This window comes from Carcharodon carcharias, chromosome 6 (assembly GCF_017639515.1).
Source record: "Carcharodon carcharias isolate sCarCar2 chromosome 6, sCarCar2.pri, whole genome shotgun sequence".
In the NCBI taxonomy this organism is placed as follows: Eukaryota; Metazoa; Chordata; class Chondrichthyes; order Lamniformes; family Lamnidae; genus Carcharodon; species Carcharodon carcharias.
In genome coordinates this window covers 86,631,683-86,655,671 of record NC_054472.1, presented here as the reverse complement: position 1 = coordinate 86,655,671, position 23,989 = coordinate 86,631,683, and the positions used below count along the sequence as shown (strand labels likewise).

Below are 23,989 nucleotides of genomic sequence, written 5' to 3'. Positions count from 1 at the left end.
AGAAAACTTTAATATTTAAAACATTTTAATATTTTAAGAGTACTCACAGGCTGTAAGCATTGAGATGTGCAATAAAACCAGTCAAAGCAGAATGTTGAATGTTGCAGCTCATCATCTATTTCAATCTCTTACAAAGTTGGTCAGTTGTGATCCCAAGTCATTAAGTCAGGTGACTCCTATTCATTCTAAGAATGGCAGGTGATGTTTCCTTCCAGCCCATATCTCCAGCAGGGAGGAAAGGCAATCAGTTTTATTTACAGGCCTACTGGTGCATTGCTGATTGTGGAGGAAATCTGGGAGCTAACATTTCTATTGGCTCAGGTTGGCCTAAAATATGTGATAATCAAACAGTGTAATTTCAATCTGAAAGCATTCGTGCTGTAAATGGAAGGTGAATATGAACTTTTCTCTCTGTGTGCAAAGCTTAAGTGTCTGAGACATTTTACTGCATTGAAGATGTTATAAATATGCAGATTGTTTTTGAAAAATTATTTCACTGAAGTGGCACTTTTGTCAAAAGTAAGTAAACAATACAGCGTACATCATAAAGGATCAACATATTTAGCCATATTCCTTTAAAATGGGAAAAGAGAGGGAAAAGTATGCAATTAAAATTCTCTCATTACAAAGAGAGAACATAGCCATGTTTCATAAACTTCCAAGATATGAGCTGGTCCTAAATTTAAATGATAAACACAATCAAAAAACTCATGATTATGAAAACATTGGAAGTAATTCAGCCATGCCAGTACAAATTGTTCTTAGTGAAGATAACACAATCATGTTTGCAGTGACCCTGATTTGAAAACTGTTTGGATCAATTTTATCCCATTGTCTTTGACAAATGTTGCCTGATAACTAAGCTCAGTGAAATATTTTTTTCATTATCTATACTCATAAATTATCTTCCTAAGTAAGTTAGATTAGACAGAACTGTATAATACTTGGAATAGCTATTTTCTGCCTAAAGAAGTCTAGCCACTCAGATTAGATGAAATGGTGCTAGTAAAAGAGAAGCGTTCTATCTGTAGAGAGATCAGAGCTTTAAAGAATTTAGATGGACCACATGCAATGATAAGCTCTATACTGAAGAATATAATGGGTCACAGTTTCTCTTGGTTGGCTGTACTTATTCTGTGAGGAAATAGAACCAAAGGTTTTATATAATTAACCGCAAGTGGCCCTTTGATCTCAGCAGCAAATAAACCAAACGATACATTAAAATACATCATAATGGATCTACAAACATTTTTAATCACATTGTTTGGAATGGGATAAGAGAGGGGAAAGGCATAACTAAGTCCAGGGCAAAGAATTAAATTTACCTCATTACAAAGAGAGGATGAAAATATTAACATAAATTATGAACCTCAACTAAATTCCAACATTGGAAGTAATTCAACAACACCAAGTCCAGTGCTCTCAGTGAAGGTGACACAATCTTCTTATGTACCTCTAGCAAGTGTTTGGATTAATTTTCATCAATTTTATCCCCTTTCTCTTTGGCAAGATTTGCCTATATAATTAAATTGCTTGGGAAAAAATATACCCTGCCACAACCTCCATCATTGCTTGTGTTGAGCCAGCAGAAAGATAAACAAACCTTCAGTTTCCAATTAAATACAATTGTATTTGTTCCAAAGAGTGAAATATTAATTTAATTGTTATTAAGCAAATGCAATTAGCAGTCAAAATACTGAATTAGGTTTTGTACCAAAAACAACAGACTTTTTTTGGACTGTGACTGATTAAATGAGATCAAATGACTTGGATGAGATACTGTATAATAAAGGAAATGTGATCTTGTTAGAGTAGTGAGTGAAACAGAATGACTGATGCAATGAAATGGAACTGATAAGGTATGAAAAACATAGCCTCTATAAGGGGAAAAAAATCTGAAAACTTGTTGCCAAAAATGCTTTGCTTAAAATTTTAGTACTAATAAGATTTATTTTCATCTCCACAAGAAAGGACTACAAATTATATCAATATAACATTTTCAACAAAATAAATCCCACCCCCCACCAATGCTCTTTGGCGGTAATATAGGTATTGTGCATTGGTAAGTGAAACATTAGGATAAATTATTGAATGCAAAGTGCTAAAGGTTGGTTTCAGGCTGCTTTTGAAGTTAGGGAGAGGTGTATGGGTTTAGAGAAAGTATTTCAGAGTGTGGGGCTTAGGTGGCTAAAGGCTGAACAGTTAATTTTTAAGAACATGGTTATTGAAGTCTTTTGATCTGGAGAAAAGATGATTTTGCTGAAGTTATTTTTGACATACAAACATACAAATTAGGAGCAGGAGCAAGCCATTTGGCCCCTCGAGCCTGCTCCACCATTCAATAAGATCATGGCTGATCTGAATGTAACCTCAACCCCACATTCCTGCCTACCCACGGTAAATGCAGGAAGGATGTGGGGGAGTCCAGAACCAGGGGCCACAGTCTGAGGATACGGTGTAGGCCATTTAGGACTGAGATGAGGGGAAATTTCTTCACCCAGAGAGTGGTGAGCCTGTGGAATTCATTACCACAGGAAGTAGTTGAGACCAAAACATTGTATGCTTTCAAGGAGTTAGATATAGCTCTTGGGGTGAAAGGGATCAAAGGGTATGGGGAGAAAGCAGGAGCAGGCTTTTGAATTGGATGATCAGCCATGATCTTAATGAATGGCGGAGCAGGCTCGAAGGGCGGGGTGGCCTAATCCTGCTCCTGGTTTCTATGTTTCTAACCTTTCACCCCCTTGTTAATCAAGAATCTGTCTGGCTCTGCCTTAAAAATATTCAAAGACTCTGCTTCCACCACCTTTTGAGGAAGAGAGTTCCAAAGACTCACAGCTCTCTGAGAGAAAAAAACTTCTCCTCATCTCTGTCTTAAATGAGTGACCTCTTATTTTTAAACAGCGACCCTGAGTTCCAGGTTCTCCCACAAGAGGAAACATCCTCTCCATGTCCACCCTGTCAAGACCCCTCAGGATCTTAGATGTTTCAATTAAGTCGCCTCTTACTCTTCTAAATTCCAATGGGTACAAGCCTAACCTGTCCAACCTTTCCTCATAAGACAACTGCCTATTTCTGGTATTAGCCTAATAAATCTCCTCTGAACTAATTCCAAAGCACTTACATCTTTTTTTTAAATAAGGACACAATACTGTACACAATACTCCAGATGTGGTCTCACCAGTGCCCTGTACAACTGAAGCTACTGAAGCATAACCTCCCTACTTTTGTAATCAATTCCCTTCACAATAAATGGTAACATCCTATTAGCTTTTCTAATTACTTGTTGTACCTGCATACAAGCCTTTTGTGATTCATGCACTAGGACACCCAGATCCCTCTGAATGTCAGGGCTTTGCAATCTCTCACCATTTCGATAATAAGCTTCATTTTTTTATTCTTCCTGCCAAAATGAGCTATTTCACATTTGCCCACATTATACTCCATTTGCCAGATCTTTGCTCACTCACTTTACTTATTTACGTCAGAAATGTTATAAAAAATGTGAGCTTCATTTAAAAATTTATCTAATTTCTTTGGAGATTTAAAGACTATTAGTGAGGTTGCGTACCACTTTTTGCCTTAGCAGTACAAAATGCTCTCAATTTCATTGCCTGTTTTTGTATCAATGATTTGCTTATCATCTGCAACCTTAGTTATAGAATTTTAGAATACAGAAACAGGTTTTTTGGGCCAACATGCCATTGCTGTAATCCTGGCACCAGCTTTCAGTTTGTGGGGTTGAATTTCCTCAGGGGGCTTCCACTACTCGACCACCATAACTGCCAAGCAAGTTCAATAGAAACCCCATTTAATTTACTTTCTCAGCAAACTTGTTGGATTCTCATAGCATGAATATTAAAGATGCCTGCTTTATATTGCTGCACGACTGGGATGAAATTCAGATTCAATTTCACTAGCTATGACATGGCTGAGTTTCTTCAATTCAGTGATTGTACATAAAGTGAGATTACTTTTGGAAACATAATGGCCAGTGTTTGCTGGTCAGTGAACGAACATTGCTAGCTATTTATTACAACTAGGGTGGAATCATTTGTGCCTGCTGGCTTTGGGCATGTTTGGTGGCACGAGCAGACAATATGGTGAAAAGGCCAAAAATTAGTTTCACAAAGTTGTGAAACAAGTTTGCAATTGTCTGATCTGCCCGCCAATGGTGGGCTGCATTTCCTACCATCGAACTTCGGGAACCTCATTGAAATACACCTGCATATCATTATAAGGCCAGCCTGCAGGTATCACCCACCCCCCCACCCCAACTGGATCGTCCGCCCATGCCGACATGTTTCACAATAGCATACAAAAAGACGTGCACTTGGCGGGCTGCAATTTGAGGGGTACTCAGTGGTGAGTACACAGTGATGTTGCTGAGCGCTTGCCTGGGTCGCTTGTTGGAATTCAAGGTTGAGGTACATTAAGGGGGGTGGGGGGGGTGGGGGGGGCGCGGCAAAGGCTGCCCTGCTATTGAGGTGTGTTGTTGGGGGATGCAGGGTCTGTAGACGCTGCCTTTCATCCCTGCAGATGACTGAGAATCAGTGTTGCCGAAGACTGCGCATGTCTAGGGAACTGGTCAATCACATTTGCCAGCTGGTGCAGAATTTGGTGCACAGGGACATGGAGGGCATCCATGGCCCGTGGCCTTGAAAGTGACCACAGCACTCAGTTTCTACACCAGTGGCTCCTTTCAGGGCTCCACAGGTGACCTCTATGGGATATAACAAGCCTCCACCCACAAATGCATCATTGAGGTCACGGATGCCATCTTCTCGAGGGCACACAACTTTGTGCATTTCGCCTGGGACCAGGAGAACCAGGATGCAAGAGCGATGGATTTTCCCAGATCTCGGGTTTCCCACAGGTGCAGAGTGCCATTGACTACTCACGTGGCACTCAGATCTCCGTCAGAACACACAGTCAATTGCAAGGGCTTCCATTCGCTGAATGTGCAGCTGGTGTGCAACACACAAATGCATCCTGCAGGTTTGTCCACAGTTTCCAGGGATTGTCCATAATTCCTACATTCTCAATTGGTCACAGATCCCTGACATCTTCCAGGGTCCACAAAAGCTGCGGGGGGCTCCTTGGGAACAAGAGTTACGTGGCTGATGACACCCGTGTGGCAGCCTCAGACTGCAGCAGAGTGAAGGTATAACGAGCCTCATGCTGCAACTTGGTGGAGCAGACCAGCGGGATGCTAAAAATGAACTAGCAGTGCCCTGCAATATAGTCCACGGAGGATGTCATGCATCATGTGCTGCGCCCTCAACAACCTGGCTGCAGCAGAGAGAGGAACTGACTGAGGAGGTGGACACCAACAGGGATGAGGGCGAGGAGGTCCTCGAAGGCAACAATGATGGGGATGAGACCCCTCACACTGCCAGATGAGGCAGATGTGCTCAGGAGGCCCCTCATAGCTGCTAGATTTGTGGAGGATGATGACAACATGCAGTGAAGTGACCCCATAGATCCCTTCATTGCATCTTTTTTTAAATTTATTCATTGGATGTGGGCATTGCTTGCCAAGCTACATGGTCTTGTTCAGAGACTGTGGCTCTGGAGTCACATGTAGGCCAGACCAGCTAAGGAAGGTTTCCCTCCCTAAAGGGCATTTGTGAACCAGATGGGTTTTTACAACTATCATGGTCATTATTTTATTGAATTCAAATTTCATCATCTGCCATGGCAGGATTTGAACCCAGGTCCCCAGAGCTTTCCACTGAGTCTCTGGATTACTAGTCCAGTGACAATACCACTACGCCATCACCTCCCCTATGAACGTTTGGCTCCAGTCTGGCTCATGGCAATGCACAAACCCTCTGTGATAATGCTCCGGTCATGGAGACACAGTATAGGCCCTCATAGTCGCACGAATGCAGGAGAATAATGACGACGTGTAGCGAGGACACTCCATAGACCTTCACATTGCCTCTGAGAATGTCTGACTACTGTCTGGCCAAGGGCAGCTCACTTGTGCTCTGTGATCTCATATCATAGAGACACAGCCATGAAACTTTAAAAGCACCTGATTCTTTGCCTGCCTTCAGCACCTGAGCCCTTCAGGAGCACAGCATCACTGGTCACAGATGCTGAAGAATGAGGGCCGACCCCACCTTAAGGTGATGAGAGCAGACAGAGAGAATGACGGAACTCTGTGACGCCTGCCCACAAAATTATCATAGCAATGACAAGCATCGTCGAGGTGCAGGCATCAGGATTGTGTCCAGTGATTTTGAAGCTGGACCATCACTTTGGTTTGAAGGCTGCACAAAGCACAGGGAAGAGGCCTTGGTCTGAGTCACCTGCCTTTATCTTGTGCAGAAAGGTTTCACATCTGAGTAACATGAACAAGGAGCCATAGGTAGGGAGACATTCTTGGGATTTTATTGATAATAGTGAATAATATGTACAAGTAATTAACACCCATGCCCAGGCTGTGCAACTACATCTTCTTAATTTTCCTAACCCTACTGCAACATCTTGGTGCTCCCTGGACATCCACAGCAGTGGTCGAGGTAGCCTGCTAACTGCGATATCCTGTCTATGATGACCTTGGTGGGCGTCCTCTGGACAGTCAAGACCTGGAGGACCCCGGCTTGCTTTCGGGGTCCTGCTGTGTGGCAGTGGCAACCACCTCGGCCTGTGGGGCTGGAGCTGCTGAGGTTACAGGAAAAGGGGATTCAGATGGGCCGAACACACCCAGAATCATCTAGATGAATGGGCCCAGAGTGTGCACCTGCTGATCTGCCTTCCAATGGGCACCCAATGGCCCCTAGTTAACTCCTTGAGGAGAAGGGGTAGCTGGAGTGAGATTGAGCTGCCCTGCACAACTCTTGTGTACACACTGTTGGAAAGCAACTGGTGCAGGAGTAACGTCCTGGGCCAAGGTCTCCATGACGGCCACCATCTTACCAGTGTTGAGCCCGGTGCATTGTCATGCTGGTACTATTGCCTCAGCCTGAAGGCGGACGGACTACTCGATCATGCCCTGCAATCTGAGGAGTGCAGCGGACATCCATTTCTGATGTTCCCAAGCTTTGCTTTGCAGCTGCAACAACTGTGACATGATCGAGTCCAGACTCAGCAAATTGCAGTGTGTGAGCCAAGTGGTGCAGTTTGTGGAAGATTGAATTTGAAGATGCATTCACTGATCTTAACCATTTGTGTAAGGTCTTTGGACTTTTTCTGACACTGCATCCAGTCATTGAGTCATCCAGAAATGTGCCGTGCTTACCTGGTCTGGTCTACATGTGATTCCAAATCTACAGCAATGTGGTTGACTCTTAAATGCTCTCTGAACAATAACAATTCAGGATGAGAAATAAATGTTGGCCCAGCCAGTGACATCCACATCCCATGAATGAATATAAATCCATTCACTTAACAGCACTTTTAGCACTGACTGCATGCAGCATTCGTGCACATCAGCCAGCAGCTCAAAGTTAGTGTGCTCCTTGCTTCAAAAACAATAGGCATGGGTTAATTGTGCACTGCAATTCCTACAGACATTTTTGGGGACTATCAAGTTTTGTCCCTGTAGATTCTGAAATAGAAATTAGAACAGTTAATTGAATGCCAAATCATAAGCATAAACTAAGTAGAAGGAAAGGAAGATGGGATTCAGATAGAGAAATAAAAGAGACCATAAGAAACAGTTTAAAACAAATTCTATTTAAAAGTTTAATTTTTTTCTTAATCTCCAACATTAATTGAAATTTGACGGAATGAGACTCCACACTTAAAATGGTTAATTTTCAGTGCCAGAGAGATTGTTTCACACTAATCAAGATTCTATCGTGTTGTAAAAAAAATACTTATAATTGAAGACAAACCAAACCTGTTAATATGTGTATTTTGTGGTTAAGTACCTAACTTCAAATCCTTCATGTATTTGAATGCTGATGCTTTGGGTGAGATACTGTTATAATTCAGCTTCTGAAGGAGCAGGGCATCTAAAACAGCTACTTGCCGCTTTCCGCATATCACTGCGCATGAGCAGTTGCTGGAGTTTGCTGTCCGATTTACCTTAAATAACGTTGATTGCTGAAGCCTTCTTGTTATTTCTATGACAAAATATGGACCATAGTCTTCATCTATCAGACTGTCTGACAAGTGTGTGGCTGCTAAGTACAGTGGACATTCAGGTCAGTTGTTTAGAAATCCTAATAAGCGATTGATACCCTTTCAGATGAAGATGGACAAATACTGTAATTTCAGCAGAGCAGCCAAAAAGATTATTTTAAAACTGTGTAAGCTTCAAATTGCTTAATATATTTTTAAAACTGCAACGTAGCTTTTGTGAAGGACTATATTTTGTTTACACCATAAACAATTTCCTAATTCTCATTGTCTGAAAAATGTATACAACCCCGCAGGAATATCCTTTGATTTAATATCTTTCCCTTCCAGATGTACACTAAGCGTCACTCTAGAACAGGCAATCGTTCTTGCAAGAAGTCATGGGCTACCTCCACGCTACATAATGCAAGCTACCGATATGATGAGGAAGCAGGTAGACCAATAGAAAATTATATGCTTTTCAAGATACACCAATTTTTATGTATACTATTGTATGTGGTATTTGCTGATCCCTCAGACCTTGTGACAAAATATACTGGTTATCATAACAAACTTGAAAACTCTGAGTTGTTCCTCTTTGAGTTAGTTCTAACTAAAGCAGCAGACTTACCAACTGAGGCATTCATGGAGCTTGATTCAGTTCTTTTGAGCAAGAAGCCTTTTATCATACAGTTCGACACTGCCAAGCTGCACGTGTAAAAGTGAGCCTTGAAGTTTTCAAATTGTTGTATGTAGCTGGCTAAAACAATGCATATTTTTTATCCATGAGATTAGTGCAGATGATCACACCATAATGCCGGGGTGGGTTTTTAAAAAATATTATGATGTTAATAGTCATTTGATAGTACATTTTGTCACAGCCTATCATCTTGCACTCATGAGGACAATCACAAGAAGACCAATGCCATGGGAAGCAACAACTTTATACTGTATGAGAAGAAAGTGCTGATTGGTTGTCAAGTGGACACTGATTGGTTGTCAAGTGGACACTGATTGGTAGGGGAGTTGTCAAGGAGAATGCAGCAGTTAATGGTGACTGACAGTTAACTGCTAAGCATTATTTGAAATTTAAACCAAGCCGCTTGACTCTGATTGGTCAAGGTATTGCCCTGAGGAATGAACCAGCGGATGGCTATCACTTATTTTGTTTAGCTGAAACAGGCACAATATGTGTACATGTTCTTTCAGTCTGCAAATAACAGGACCCTGTGTGCTAAATATGAAGCTTCCAGTGCTCACAAATGTATCACACTGCGAGCCCAACTGACAATCTTAAATTGGTTGTCAGCGTAATTCTTAGCACACTGAGGATTATTTAGCAAATGTCCAATCATGGAATCACATCTAATGTTAGACACTTTGTTTTGAATTTTGCAAACACAGGCTGGTTGGGTACGGTCTGTACCTTGCCCATCGTGAGCAGCAGAAGGGACATGCTGTTTGACATGATCCATCAGCTTGATGCTGAAATAGAGCACATCAAAGACTTCCTGCAGGATAATGGCCACCCTGATCAGATCATTTCATGCTGTATATCACGCAAGCTCATGAATGGGCCTAAGGTGGTTACTTTCAGCCCTGAAAAGTGCTCAGTCTACCTCAGATTACCCCGTAAGGGTAAGGTATCTCAGAAATCTGCGCAACATGTGAAGTCAGCTGTTTCACACTGCTACTATACAGTAGCAACATGAGTGGTATTCGCCACTAATGGGATGCTGCCGTCAAACCAAAAAGACGTTCTTCCTATCACACAAATGAGTAGTGTGGTATATGAATTTCAGTGCCAATGTGATGCTAGGTCTGTAGGCTGTACATCCCAAAGACAAAGATAAACTCAAAAACAAAGAATCTCACGAAGCTCTAGCCATCTCCATGGCAATGTGACACACAAGACCTGTTCCCAGGTAGAAATGCAAATTAACTATCTTTTAATTCCAAAGCTTTCCTAAATTCTGGGAAACCACATTAATAACTTATCTCTTTTACTGGAATAACTGCAGACATCATGGCCAGAATTTTTACCTTGATGGGTGGACAGGTCCCACAGGCTCGGCGTTGGGCAGGCAGCCGCTGAAACGGGGCCCGCCGCCATTTTGAGCGGGCGGGCCAATTAAGGCCCACCCAGCGGCCTGCCCAACAGGAAGTGCTATGCGCTTCCTGTGTGGGGGGTGGAGGGATTCCCTATCTGTCAAAGTGCACTCTTTCGCACATACGCACAATAGAGCGCACATCTCCCTGAGACTAAGTGCTACCTCAGGAAGATTACTGACAGTATAAAAATCTTTAAAAATAGAAAAATATTAAAATTATTAACATGTCCCCCTCATGTGACAATGTCACATGAGATGGGACACGTTAATAAGAAGCACATAAACTTTATTGAAGTTTTTAAAAATGGACATGAAACTTCATCCCGCCAGTGGATGAGGTTTCATGTATTATCAGAAGCCCGCTGGGGCTCCTGGCCTGCCCGCCAGCCTTAAGCTTGGATGAGCAGGGTCTTTAATTATCTTAATGATCCTATCAATGGCTTTAATTGGCCATTGACAGGTCAGCGGGCAGACATATGATTTCACTGTCCGCCCGCCTTCCTCAATATTTAAATGGACCGGGATGATGTCGGGGGTTCCTCTTGACGTCATCCCATGTCATTTTCCCATCGGCAAGCGGGCCCCGCTCCCAAATCGCCGACGGGAACATTCTGCCCCATGTCTCCTGTTCTTTAGCTAAGTAAGACCATCTGCTATTTTATGACTTACACGAACTCTGACTTTATCCAGTAAATAGAAGTTATCTTTTGATTGTAAGTATCTTTAGATCTGTGTGGTTTGCCAGCCCCTAGATATTTACCAGGGCTTTTTTTTCCCCCACTGAACTTACATTTAAAATTTAATTTCTAAAACTGAACAACTATACCTCTAAAACATATGAATTATGACATTAGGCAGAAGGAACAAGTTGCACAGGATAACCCAAGTTCAAAGCATTAGACTTAAAAGTACAACTGAAAAAAAGAAATATGATTGTCAGTGCAACATTTTTGTTGCGCCATCAAATGAGCGTGAGAGGTGGAAGGAGAAAGAGGACCACAGAGTGGAAGTTGATGGAGGTATTTTCTGGGTTCACTATAACCATTGCTCTCAATGTACTCACAAACTTTCTTACATCACCACTTGTTTGTGGCTCTTTTTCTCATTTTGTCTTCCTGTAAGTATATTTTTCTCTCTGTCTCCTCTCTCTCTTTCTGTATTTCTCTCAATCTATGGCCGGAATTTTCCAGCACCCCCCCGCCACTGGTGGGCCCCCCCATGGCTGGGCAGGCGAGCCATTGAAATCTCCATTCACAGCAGCAGGACTGGAAGATCCTGCCTCTGTGAGGGGCTGGAAAATTCTGGCCTATATGCCTCACTCTGTGCCTCCCTCATTCTTTCTGGTTGTTTTTTTTTGCCGTGTCTCACAAACTTAGTTAGATAATGAATAGGGCAAGTGATTTTCTTAATGCTCAGAACTTAATACTGTAAAGTCCTCCCAAGACTTTTTATGGAAATTTCCAGTAAGTTTCAGTAAGTGCACTAAATATAGAAATTCATGAGATGCGTCACCCAGTGAAAAATTACTAAGCTTAATAATTAATTATTTCATACTCATAGCCAACTCTAAGAAAATGAGTTATTCTGTAATTACATTAAAGGTAATTTAGAATTTGTGTGCTTGGCCTGGCCTGCCAGAGAAACAAAAAAAAAAAATTTGCGTGCTCCCAATAGGTGAGGCACTGCCCAGAAACACTGGGTTATATTCTCATAATATAACCCAAATTTAATCAGGTAGTACCAAATTATTTCATATATGCACCTCATTTTCAGATAAATTTTATTATAATTTACAAACAATTTAACAAATTATGCCAAATAAATGAATCACAAAGCTATTTTCATTCACTGCAACAGATATTTGACAGGTTAGTAAATGTTACGACTTTTAGCGTGAAACCAGCTTCACACTTCATTCATTTTGTTGGAAGACTTATTTCTCTTCGTCATTTGCCATGCTGTGTTTGCTTTGTATGGGTGTGTCTTAAACTCCCGCGCATCTTTGCAACACAGTCCTTATCGCCTGTTCGATACCTTGCACTCAGTTATAAGGTAAAAAAAAACATGCATTTGCAAGACAAAAAATAGAGGCTGACTACTACTGCATGTATAGCAGGGCATCGCTGAAAGTGGGGGGTGGGGGGGTCAACTTATACGCCAAGTATATGCAAAAACATGATGGGGAGGATTTTCCCTCATCAGGCGGGCTCGGTGGGGGCGGTCAGGAAGCCGACCGCCACCCACGATCAGGATTGGACCGCGATTTCACACTGGGGGGCTAGTTGAGGCCCACCCAGTGTGAAACGCGCACAGCAGTGCTTAGCATTGCTAGAGTGCGGGGGCGGGGTCGGTGTGGGGAGGAGGAGGGTGAGAGCGCAAGTTCACAAATGTGCAACGGTGCACGCTGGAAAAGCTCCCTCAGACACAGAGCTGCCTCAGGGAGATGAAGAGTTTAAAACATTAAAAATAAAAGTTTTAAGAATGATATAAAATATGTCCCCTCATGTGACAAAGTCACATGAGCAGGGACATGTTATTAATGAAATGTTAAAATTTTCATTTTATTTTTATTTACTGGTGGAAACCTCATCCTACCCATGGATGTGGTTTCCTAAAAAATGCAAAGGCCGCTTGGGCTTTTCACCTGCCCGCCAACCATAAGGTTGGACAGGCAGCGAAAAGATTTTTTCAATTATAACCTTAATGGCCTTAATAGGCCTTTTAATTGCTGGTGGGCACACTGCCTACTCTGGTGCCTGCCAACCAAAATATCACGCGTTTTATTCTGGCCGATATTTGGGGCCATAAAATTGGGGCTGCCTTATGCACTGGGGTGATTTATATGCTGCTGTGAATGATTATGGACAACCTTGTGTTGAGAAGGACTGGTAAAATATTGATAGATTTAAACTAATCATTCAGTTTGATGTAAAGAATAATAGTTTTTGGTAAGGCTGTAACACCCAAACCAAATGCTAAAATCTGGATAGCTGTTCTGATATTGTGTGCTTACATCCTCACCAAAATTAGCAGTTCTGGCAAAAGTAGCAGAGAGAGAAATGGCTACCCTAACCATGGATGTTTGACCGATTGATGTGGCTAGAGGTTCTATCATTTTGGTGTGGATGTGATCCATAACATCCTCGTGCAAACAATTCTGAATTTGTCACAGTGTAACATTGACAATAGTATACCCTAGAATTACCATCAATGACCAAACAAATTATTTTATTAGTGTACATCATGAATTGACATGCAAGTCAACAATGGTCAAATGAGAACCAAATTACAAAACAACTGTGGACAAGACTCATTTAACATTTGACAGTACAAACAGAAAAGCTGATGATTCTAATCAAACCAGATTGTCGCACCTCTGATCTGTGAAAAATGGTCTACAACTGTGTTATGATTTGCATTTGGATTCTTGACTAGCTTCTTCATAGTTTTGCTAACAAACAGTTTATGCAAAGGTGGCATCATTCTCTTAATCTATCAATTTATCAACAACTTCTCATTACTCTTTGCAAAATCTATAAGCAAAGGAAACCAAATACCAGTAAAAAGAATAGGCAGAACTTTTTGCTTGGCATGCAGGCACACGCCTGACATGCTCGAGTGTAAAATAGCGTGCAAAGTCGTTAGGTGGGCATCCCGGTGTCATCACACATTCACACAATATTTCACTCGGCGGGCATGCACAGGTTTGGAAGCTGCGCCTGCCATTAATTAAGTGACCAGATAAGACCATTAAAAAGGCAATTGACACCGATTTTTTGTTGCCCATGTGATTTCTCATTCATCACACAGGCAAAATTGGCAGGTGGGCAGCCAACAATTTCAAAACCATCATCCACGGGTGGGATAAAAAGGGTCAGCAGCATTTCCAGTACGAGTAGTGAGGAGTTTGGTAGATAGTTTGCTGCTGGTGAATTGTTGGTATATGGCAGCTTCATCTCTGTTTGGGGCTTCATTGTTAGAATTCCTAGGCTTCATTTCAGGACTCCTTGGTGTGAGCATTCAGACCTTGTGGACCCTTCCAGGTATCAGACAGCCTGCTGTTACCCTGGTAATGGGGGTTGTGGTCTCCAGTGGCGGCACCTCCTCCTCTGAGGAAGAAAGGGGTAGAAGTGAGAGGAGGCCAGGTGTCCCAATACAGCTTCCAGGAGAGCGACCTGTGGGAGGAGAGGCGCAGGCACAGGGGGCATAGGGCCAACTGACATTCCAAAGTGGAAGGGGCCACAGAAGACACCATTACGTGCTGCCAGGGTTTACAGGCGGCGATGTAGCTACCTCAATATGTCCGAGGTGCAATGCTGAAGGAGGATCTGCCTCTCAAAGGAGACCATGACCTCCATCTGTCAGATGATTGGGCCTGAGATCACCTCCGACTGTGTGGGTGGACACCCCATGCCTTTGGCTCTGATGGTCACAGTGGCCCTCAACCTCTATGCCTCCTGCTCTTTCCAGTGGTCAGTGGGGGATCGGTGTGGAGTTTTCTAATCAGCTGTCCACAGTTGCATCAAGCTGGAGACAAGCTCTGTTCAGGTGAGCATTGACTTTCATTCATTTCTGTACGGACGAGGCCAACCAGACTGAGTGAGCCAGAGCATTCGCAGTGATTGCTGGGTTCTCCCGCTTCCAGGGTGCCATCGACTGCATCAAGGTGCCAGCAGGTCAGTCAGGTCCATTCCATGAACATGCATATAGGGTGTGACCATAGGATGCAAATTCTGCAAGTTTGTGCAAGGTACCCGGGCAGCTCCCATGATGTCTACATCCTGACGCACTCCCAGGTGCTGAGGCTCTTCGGTGCTCCAGCCCGACTGGATAGATGGCTGCTGGGTGACCAGGGCTAACACTTGAAAAGGTGGCTCATGAAGCCTCTCCGCCACCCAAGAACAGAGGCAGAGCAGCGTTATAATAGGAGTCATGTCTCCACAAGGGCAGTGATAGAGAGGACCATAGGTCTTCTGATGCCTGGACTGTTCAGGGGGAGCACTACAATACCCCCCAGAACAGGTGTCACTGATAATGGTTGCATGCTGCGCTCTCCACAGTCTGGCCCTGGCAAGGGGACACCCACTGGAGGAAGAGGATGTTGACGCAGCTGTACAGGCCACAGATGAATCCAGTAGTGAGTCAGAAGAGGAGCATGGTGAGGAGAATGCTGAGGGCATGGAGGCAGACCTCAGTAACCTCCAGGGAGGCAGGGATGCCTTGATCCAATGCACCTTCAGCTAGGCTGCCAAATAAGCGCTTCCACCTCATGCCAGGGCTGCCGCCTCCAACCCAGATGCCTGAAATGATCCTTTCCTTTGACCTCAAAGTGCACTCAGTGCCTGTGCAATGAAGTTTTGAGCCACCCACGTCCAGCATTACATACTGGTCTACCCTGCACCACATTAAATAAAAAAGGTGAAGCGTACTCAGGCCACTAGACAAAGAAAACTTATCTCATGTTGACAGTCAAACAAATTAACAGAACCTTCTCTAGTCTTCAACCCCAGACTGGTTAAATGAAACAAAACATTGCACAATAGAAGATCACCCGTGACCTGTCCCTCTTGTGCTCATGGTGCCTTAAACTTACGTTTGCAAGTGCTACGTCTTGGTGCTACCCCCTCGCTGGCACTGGCATTGGAGACAACCTGCTGCTTTTGCTGTTCTGCTGACCTTAATGACCTTGGCGGTCGTCCTCTGGCCAGTGGAGCCTGTGCTGGCCCCACCTTGGAGGGAGTGGCCAGTTCCACAGCTGGCGTCTCCTCTGTTGCTGCAGCCTCATCAGATGCTACAGTCACAGGCAGAGGGACAAAGGAGCTGCTGCCATCATCTAGACTGCTCTGAGAGGAGCCCACAGAGATGACAGGCAGCTCATGCACCAACGTGAGGTTGTTCTAGACCTCCCAGCTCACCACTGATGGATGGGCACCTAGCTGGGATACTGGGTGCCTCATCCATCTCCCACACAGACACCTGAGGTCAGTGCCTGAGGTCAGTGCCTGTGTGAGGGCTTGCAGGACTGAGCATAACCCCAGGAACCCCTGATTCTGTTCCTGGAACTGCCTCTCCATGACATTCGCCACTCTTTCAATGGAAGAGGCAGTGCACTCGGCCATGAAGGTCAACGCAGTGCTAATGCTCTGCATGGACTCCTCTACAACAGACACAATAGCACCCATATCCTCCTGGATCTCTGCCAGATGCTCCCGCACATCTCGCTGGACATCCGACATCTACCACCTAATGGACGAACCCAGAGGATCATCATCTGCCTTTGACTGAGCATTGTCCTAGTCTCCAGTAGTCCTGTGACTGCTGATGCCCTGGTCACTCTCTGCCTCCACCTGCATCTCAAGTGAGTGTGAAGTGCCCTCACCGCTGTGCACTGACATTCTAGCTAAAGATCTAGCGCCCGCCAAGGTGCTGGTATCTGTGCTGGTTGTCTGGTTCAGAGATCTGGTGTGATGGAGGTGCATCTGGAGCCTGGTCCTCAAGCATCAGGAGTGGGTCTTCGGATTCCTGCGATTGGGTGTGTGGTGGCAAATCTAAGGGAGAACGATGACGTCATTAGTTTAAGTCATTACACTGTCACTGTACATACCAGGCACCCTGGTGAAACCATGGAGATCTGCATCATGGTGCCGTCGATTTGCAATGATCAATGCAGAATCCAGTTTTGAGGCTCCCATCAATGATAAGACTACACAAGAATGTTTGCACCATCTGAAATCTCACCTCTGTGAACTGCACTCTGTGTCTGACACCCCAGCCTCTCCGCGGCCGGTTGACCAAGGTGCGTAGCACCTCTCCAGCTCAAGGGTATCCTGATCAAATCTGGGTAGGAGTAGGAGGTTTGTGGTGCCTCCTCCTGTTTGCGACCTTTCAATGGTGTTATGAGCTGTCTTCCCCTCCTGAAAGGACAGAGGAGCACTGTTAGTCCACTCTCTACCTGCAGCGCCATTGCAGTCTGGCCAACCCCACCTGAGAAACACCTTGCAGGGCACATCTGAGTCATGGCCCTCGAGCCACAAGGCACTCAGGCCAAGCAGCCAAGGCTCACCCCCTTGGCCAGCTCCGGTGTCATTGACAATTGGCACAAGACTCTTTAACACCCCTGAGCTCCATGGAGGGATGGCCTGCCCTTAACACTTGAACTCACTGATCCATGCCAACACGCTACTCACCCTTCCTGAGCGCAGCAGTTCATTAAACCTCTTGCGGCACTGGACCCAGGTGTACCGCACCACATCATGGCTGCTGACCAGCACTGCCACCTCTTCCCAAATTCTTTTTTTAAAGGTGCGGAGGCCTCCTCCTTCCATCCCTGGGGACAAAGGTGCCCCTCTTGGCAGCCACCTCCTCCAGGAGGACCGCATGGCACTTACCAGAAAAATGGGGGGGGGGCCGAGTGTCTGCCCGATCTGCCCTCCTGCCTGGCATCTGTAGCCATGTTTTTATCCATAATTTTTGTCTCCTGCTGACAACGATGTCTTCATCGCCGGCAGCTTTCCAGGGCCTGACTGTGCCAGTTTTAAACCGTCTGCTGGGTAGCCATTGGATCTGATGGGCGACAGGCCCCCACCTGCCCCTTCCCGATCATTGGAGGGCTGCAGTTCACGCTCGGTGGGCCTTAATTAACCCGCCAGCGTGAAATCACGGTCAAGGGCCAATCGCAGGCAGTAGGTTGTTTTCCAGCCGCTCCTGGGCCTGCCGACCATGCCCACCCGCTGACCTCAAGATTCTGGTCAATGTTTATTTTTACATCAAACAGTGGATGTAGTTTAAATTAAGATTAAGAAAGATCTCTTCATTGCACTCTGATTTCATTGTGTGTACTCAAAGTGAGCCTAGAAGGCCAAGAAAATATATATATTTATTACAATGCAGACATGAAAATGTAATGATTCTGCATAGAAGTGGAATAGACCCATCAGTTTTTCAATTTAGTCAAAAATTATTAATGACTTAATGATATATTTACAGCTATTACAAAGAGCTCTGAGCTACAGATAATTAATTATGTCCTTAGACACATTGATTACGTTTCCCCTGAGTCTTTTGTAAATAATCCTTTGGAAAATGTATTACAGTGCAGTGCCATCATACATTATATTTAATGACGATTCCCTTTTCATTACTTAATTTTAACTAATGGCAAAACATAGAGTGATTCTAGGTATGGGTTACAGAACTCTAAATTGCTGGAGGACAAGAAGAAGTCAACTTGTGTAATGAATATATTTTAAAATTCATTTTCTAACTCAAGTTAATTTACAATGTCTAGGAAATGAAAAATTTGGAAACTTTTGATGAAAAAGTAATAAAGCCATGAATATTTCAATTACTGCTCTCATGATTACACATTCAGTATATTACCTTAAATAGCATATTTAATTTGCAAACTTATGAAAAACCAGGTTAAAACAGAAATATTTCACTGTGACAATCTTATAATAAGAAGATAAATGAGCCATTGCTATTGATTTCGATGTAAATGTTAATCAGCAACTTTCTAATAATTCCATATTTCAAGAAGAACTGAATAAAGAACATGTTGTAAAATATTATCCATAAATTTTTTTGCTATAAAAGTGCAAACATGTAGAGATTATAAAAAAGAAACTTCTTGCAAACTTCTTGAAATTGGCTGTCATTTTTCCTCCTAATAATTTAGCACTTTACATCCTTACAGTTAATTCTTATATAGGGCAAGTTGACCTGTTCCCTTTTTGCAAAATCATATTGGTCTAAAAATTCTGTGATCATTGAAAACAGTGAAAGTTGTTCATAAGAACATAAGAACACAAGAAATATGAGTAGGAGTAGACCATATGGCCCATTGAGTCTCCTCTGCTATTCAATATGATCATGGCTGATCTTGGGCTTGAACTCCACTTTCCCACTAATCCCCATATCCCTGGTTTCCCTGCGAGACCAAAAATCTGTCTCTGCCGGCCTTACATATATTCAACGATGGAACATCCACAACCCTCTGGTGTAGAGAATTCCAAAGATTCATACTAACCCTTTGAATGAAGTAATTGCTCATCTCAGGCCTAAATGGTCCGCCTTTATTCCAAGGCTATGCCACCATGTTTTTGATTCCCCAACCAGCAGAAACAATCTCTCAGTGTCTACCCTATCAAGCCCCTTCAGCATCTTGTATGTCTCAATGAGATTGCCTTTTATTCTTCTAAACTCATACGAACATATGATTAAGGAGCAGGAGTAGGCCACTTGGCCCCTCGAGCCTGCTCTGCCATTCAATAAGATCATGGCTGATCTAATTTTAACCTCAACTCCACGTTCCTGCCTACCCCCAATAACCTTTCACCCCCTTGCTTATCAAGAATCTATCTACCTCTGCCTTAAGGATATTTAAAGAACCTGCCTCAACTGCCTTTTGAGGAAGAGAGTTCCAAAGTCTCACAACCCTCTGAGAGAAAAAGTGTTTCCTTATCTCTGCGTTAAATGGGCAACCCCTTATTTTTAAACAGTGACCCTTAGTCCTAGCTTCTCCCACAAGAGGAAACATCCTTTCCACATCCACCCTGTCAAGTCCCCGCATGACCTTATAAGTTTCAATCTTGTTTCCTCTTACTCTTCTAGCCTGTCAAGCCTTTCCTCATAAGACAACCCATCCATTCCAGGTACTAATCTAATAAACCTTCTCTGAACTGCTTCCCAAGCATTTATACCCTTCCTTAAATAAGGGGATCAACACTATACACAATACTCCAGATGTGGCCTCACCAATGCCTTGTGTAACTGAAGCAGAACCTCCCTACCCTTATTTATTGCAAGTGGAATTGAATATGAAAACATTCCATTAGCTTCCCTAATTACTTGTTGTACCTGCATACTAGCCTTCTGCGATCCATGCACTCAGACACACAGATGCCTCTGCATCTCAGAGCTCTGCAATCTCTCACCATTTAGATAATAAGCTTCTATTTTATTTGTCCTGCCAAAATGGACAACTTCACATTTTTCCATGTTACACTCCATTTGCCAGATCTTTGCCCACTCACTTAACCCATCTATCACCCTTTGTAGTGTCCTTATGTCCACTTCCTACCTATTTTCCTACTTATCTTTGTGTCATCAGTAAATTTAGCAACATTACCTTTGGTCCCTTCATCCAAATCATTCATATAAATTGTAAAAAGTTGAGGCCCCAGCACTGATCCCTGTGGTACACCAGTCATCACATCTGTCATGATAATAGTTGATTGTGGTAGTGGACTCCAGTATTAGTTATTATACGGTACTCTGTACTAGATATGGGGTCACCTGACCTGGGGTTTGAAGGTCAGATAGCACATGTTAGAGCCTGTCTTGATAGAATTCAGTTACTGCAAATGAGTGTTTATGTTAGGAAAATATGTTATCACTAAAAAGTTACCTCAGCTACAATATCGACAGCCTATGTGCATCATGGAAACAAAAAACAAGACATGGGCCGGAATTTTCATGTTGGTGTGCAGGGGTGGGCTCGGCACGCCGATGTGTAAAATGATGTGTGGTGATGTCAGGCGTGTGTTCCGACGTCACCGCGCGTCATTCAGATCTTTCGCTTGGCAGGTGCGCACCGGAGGCAGTGTCATGCCCACCGAATTGTCAAAGGCCTGTTAAGACCATTAAAAAACCAATTAACTTAATTATCCACACTGCCCATCCAACCTTAAGGTTGGTGGGCAAGCGAAGAACCCAAACGGCCTTCGCATTTTCCAGGAAACCTCATCCATGGGAGGGATGAAGTTCCTGAAGGTTTTATTAATTAAATAAACGTTTCACATTTCATAAACATGTCCCAGCTCATATGACACTGTCACATGAGGGGACATGTCGAAATAATTTTTATCTTTTTTTATTTAAAACATTCCACATGAACTTAATCTCCCTGAGGCAGCAATTGCGGGCGACGATTGGCTCCGCACCCGCCCACGCCCACTCCCGACTGGCCCGCCCGACAGGCAGAAAATTCTGCCTATAGTGTCAAAAGTAAAGTAAATGCAACAATGGAGGTTCTGAAACCCCAATAGAGCTCAGTTTGGAGGGCAACCTTGCCAAAAACTGGAGGAGGTTCTGCCAGTGATTTAAGCTGTACCTCACTGCGACAGACAGTAATAAAAAAGACCTCAAGTACAGTCTTCCATCTTTCTTCTCATGGCAGGGGAAGATGCCCTTAAAGTCTACAACACATTTGCGTTTGAAAGTGATGAGAAACAAAATTACTTGAAAGGAATGATGGAAAAATTCAAAGTATACTGCATCCCTAAGAAAAACATCGCATATCAAACATTTTGATTTTTTACGTGCATGCAAGGCAGTGGCAACATTAGTCGGTTGGTAATTGAGCTGAGAAAATGAGCTAAATTGTGTGAATTTGGAGAGCTTAAGGAATCACTCATCCAAGATAGAATAATTTGCAGAATCACAAATGACACTCTGAGAGAACAGCTTTTGAGAGAATTTGATCTCACGCTGGAGAAAGCAATAAATATCTGCAAAGTGGCAGAGACAACGAAATGCCAAATTAAAGAGATATCAGAAGGTGATAAGTCACATACAGTCAAGCAGTTAAACAAAAACAGCCCCGGGAAAGAATAAATACACAGTCTGAACATAAAAAGAACAAAACTGCTATTAAAATATTTAAATGCAGCCGAAGCAGAACAGAGCATTTACCACATAGTTGTCCAGGCTATGGAAAGCAGTGCAAGAAGTATGATAAACTAAATCATTTCACTAAGATGTGTAAATTGAAGAAAGTGCACACGATTCAGACGCTGAAAGTGAACTTTTCATTGGTGCAGCAACAACAAATTCCAAACAAGACGAATGGAAGATTGGTTTAAAAATTGCCAACATGATGGCGAATTTCAAGCTTGACACAGGTGCATAAGCAAATGTCATTCTCATAAGCCTGTTTGGAAGATAAGCAAAGAAAAACAGCTAACTAAAACAAAAGTGAAGCAGTCTACTTATACAGGTGAAAAAAATTGCAGTAGAAAGCAAGTGCACACATTTGTAGTGTTGAAAACTGATGCAAAACCCATTCTTGGAATCAAAGCTTCTGAAAATCTAATGCTAATCAGGAGAATAATGACTGTCACCACTGATGACATCATGAGCAAGTAAAAAGATGCGTTCCAGGGGATTGTTTGCCTCAAAGGAAAACACACCATCAAAAGTGATGAAACTGTGACACCCAAAATACACTCATCCAGGAAATTACCAGCAACGCTGAGAGATAGAGTGAAAGCGGAGCTGGATAGAATGAAGAAACTTCACATCAGGAAAATAGAAGAACCGACAAAATGGGTTAATCCGATTGTAATTGTAGAAAAATCAGATGGGAACCTGCGAGTCTGTTTGGATCCCAGAGACCTAAACCAGGCAGTACAATGAGAACATTACCAGCTGCCCACAGTAGAAGAAATCATGCGTAAGCTAGCTGATGCTAAATACTATTCAGTCTTGGATGCAACTTCAGGCTTCTGGAAGATCAAGCTGGATAAATGCAGCTCCTATCTCTGTACCTTCAACACACCATACGGGTGATACAGGTTTTTACTCTTGGCATAAATTCAGCCGCGGAAGTGTTCCACCGAACAGTGAAGCAGCTGTTTGAAGGGTTAAAGGGCGTGGAAGCCTATACCGACAATGTGCTCATCTGGGGAGCCTCAAGAGAAGAACACAACCACAGACTGAGGCAAGTGCTGGCCAGAGCTAGAGAAAGGAACCTCAAGTTGAAGACGGAAAAGTGCAAAATAGGTCTTCATGAAATCAATATGGTAAATTGGCACATATGGTAAAAGTGAGGGACTGAAGCCACACACAAGTAAAACTGAAGCAGTCATGAACAAGCCACCCCCAGAATGTAAAAAAGACTTGGAGAGGTTTTTGGGAATGGTGACCTATCTGGGGGACTTCATTCCAAACATGTCAGACCTGACAGCACCTCTCAGAGAACTTCTAAAAAATGATGTGGAATGGCACTGGGAACAAAGTCACCAAGAAGCTTTGACCAGTCTGAAGAGAACACTGACCCAGGCACCAGTATTAAAGTATAATGATGTCAATCAACCAGTCATGATCTTAGGGGAATCTTCAAAGACCAGCCTGGAAGCTGTCCTCTTGCAGAATGAGGCACCAGTGGCATATGCTTCAAAGGCAATGACCAAACAGTATTCCCAAATAGAAAAAGAAACGCTAGCAATTGTGTTTGGCCTAGAACGTTCCCACCAGTTTGTTAATGACAAAGACGCAGAGGTAGAGTCTGATCATAAGCCTCTGGAAGCTATACTTAAAAAGCCCCTGAACTGTGCACCAGCAAGAATGCAAAGATTACTAATGCATCTGCAGAAGTACCAGGTCAGAGTTAAATACAAACCAGACAAGGAAATGTACATCGCAGACACGTGTATACCTACCCATCACGGAGGAAGAGGATAAGAAAACAGAAGCACAGGTTAATATGCTCACAAAGAACATAATGTGGCTGTAACCAAACTGGATGAGATCAGGGAAGCAACCAAGAACGACACCACCCTGAGAAAACTGCAGCAGGTTGTGCAAACTGGCTGGCCCGCTCATCAGAGTGGAGCCCCTCCTGCTGTACAAGAGTACTGCAACTTCCTTAAGAAACTTCGTGTAGCAGAAGGAATACTTTTCAAGGGAGAAAAGATCATAATTCCTGCAACATTAAGGGAAGAAATGCTGCAGTGCATACATGAAAGTCACCTCGACATAGAATAATGCAGGAGAAGAGCTCGAGTTGTAATGTATTGGCCTGGAAT

General features: G+C 43.4%; 1 protein-coding gene across 2 annotated transcripts in view; it reads left to right on the top strand.

The window, feature by feature from the left end:
* prex2 (phosphatidylinositol-3,4,5-trisphosphate-dependent Rac exchange factor 2) overlaps window positions 1–23,989 on the top strand; it is a 775,268-nt gene that overhangs the window by 724,850 nt on the left and 26,429 nt on the right. For both annotated transcript variants that reach the window (XM_041190559.1, XM_041190558.1), the window contains exon 38: window positions 8,422–8,524. In XM_041190559.1, coding sequence (XP_041046493.1) covers window positions 8,422–8,524 — 103 coding nt within the window. The remainder of the gene's footprint in view (window positions 1–8,421; window positions 8,525–23,989) is intronic.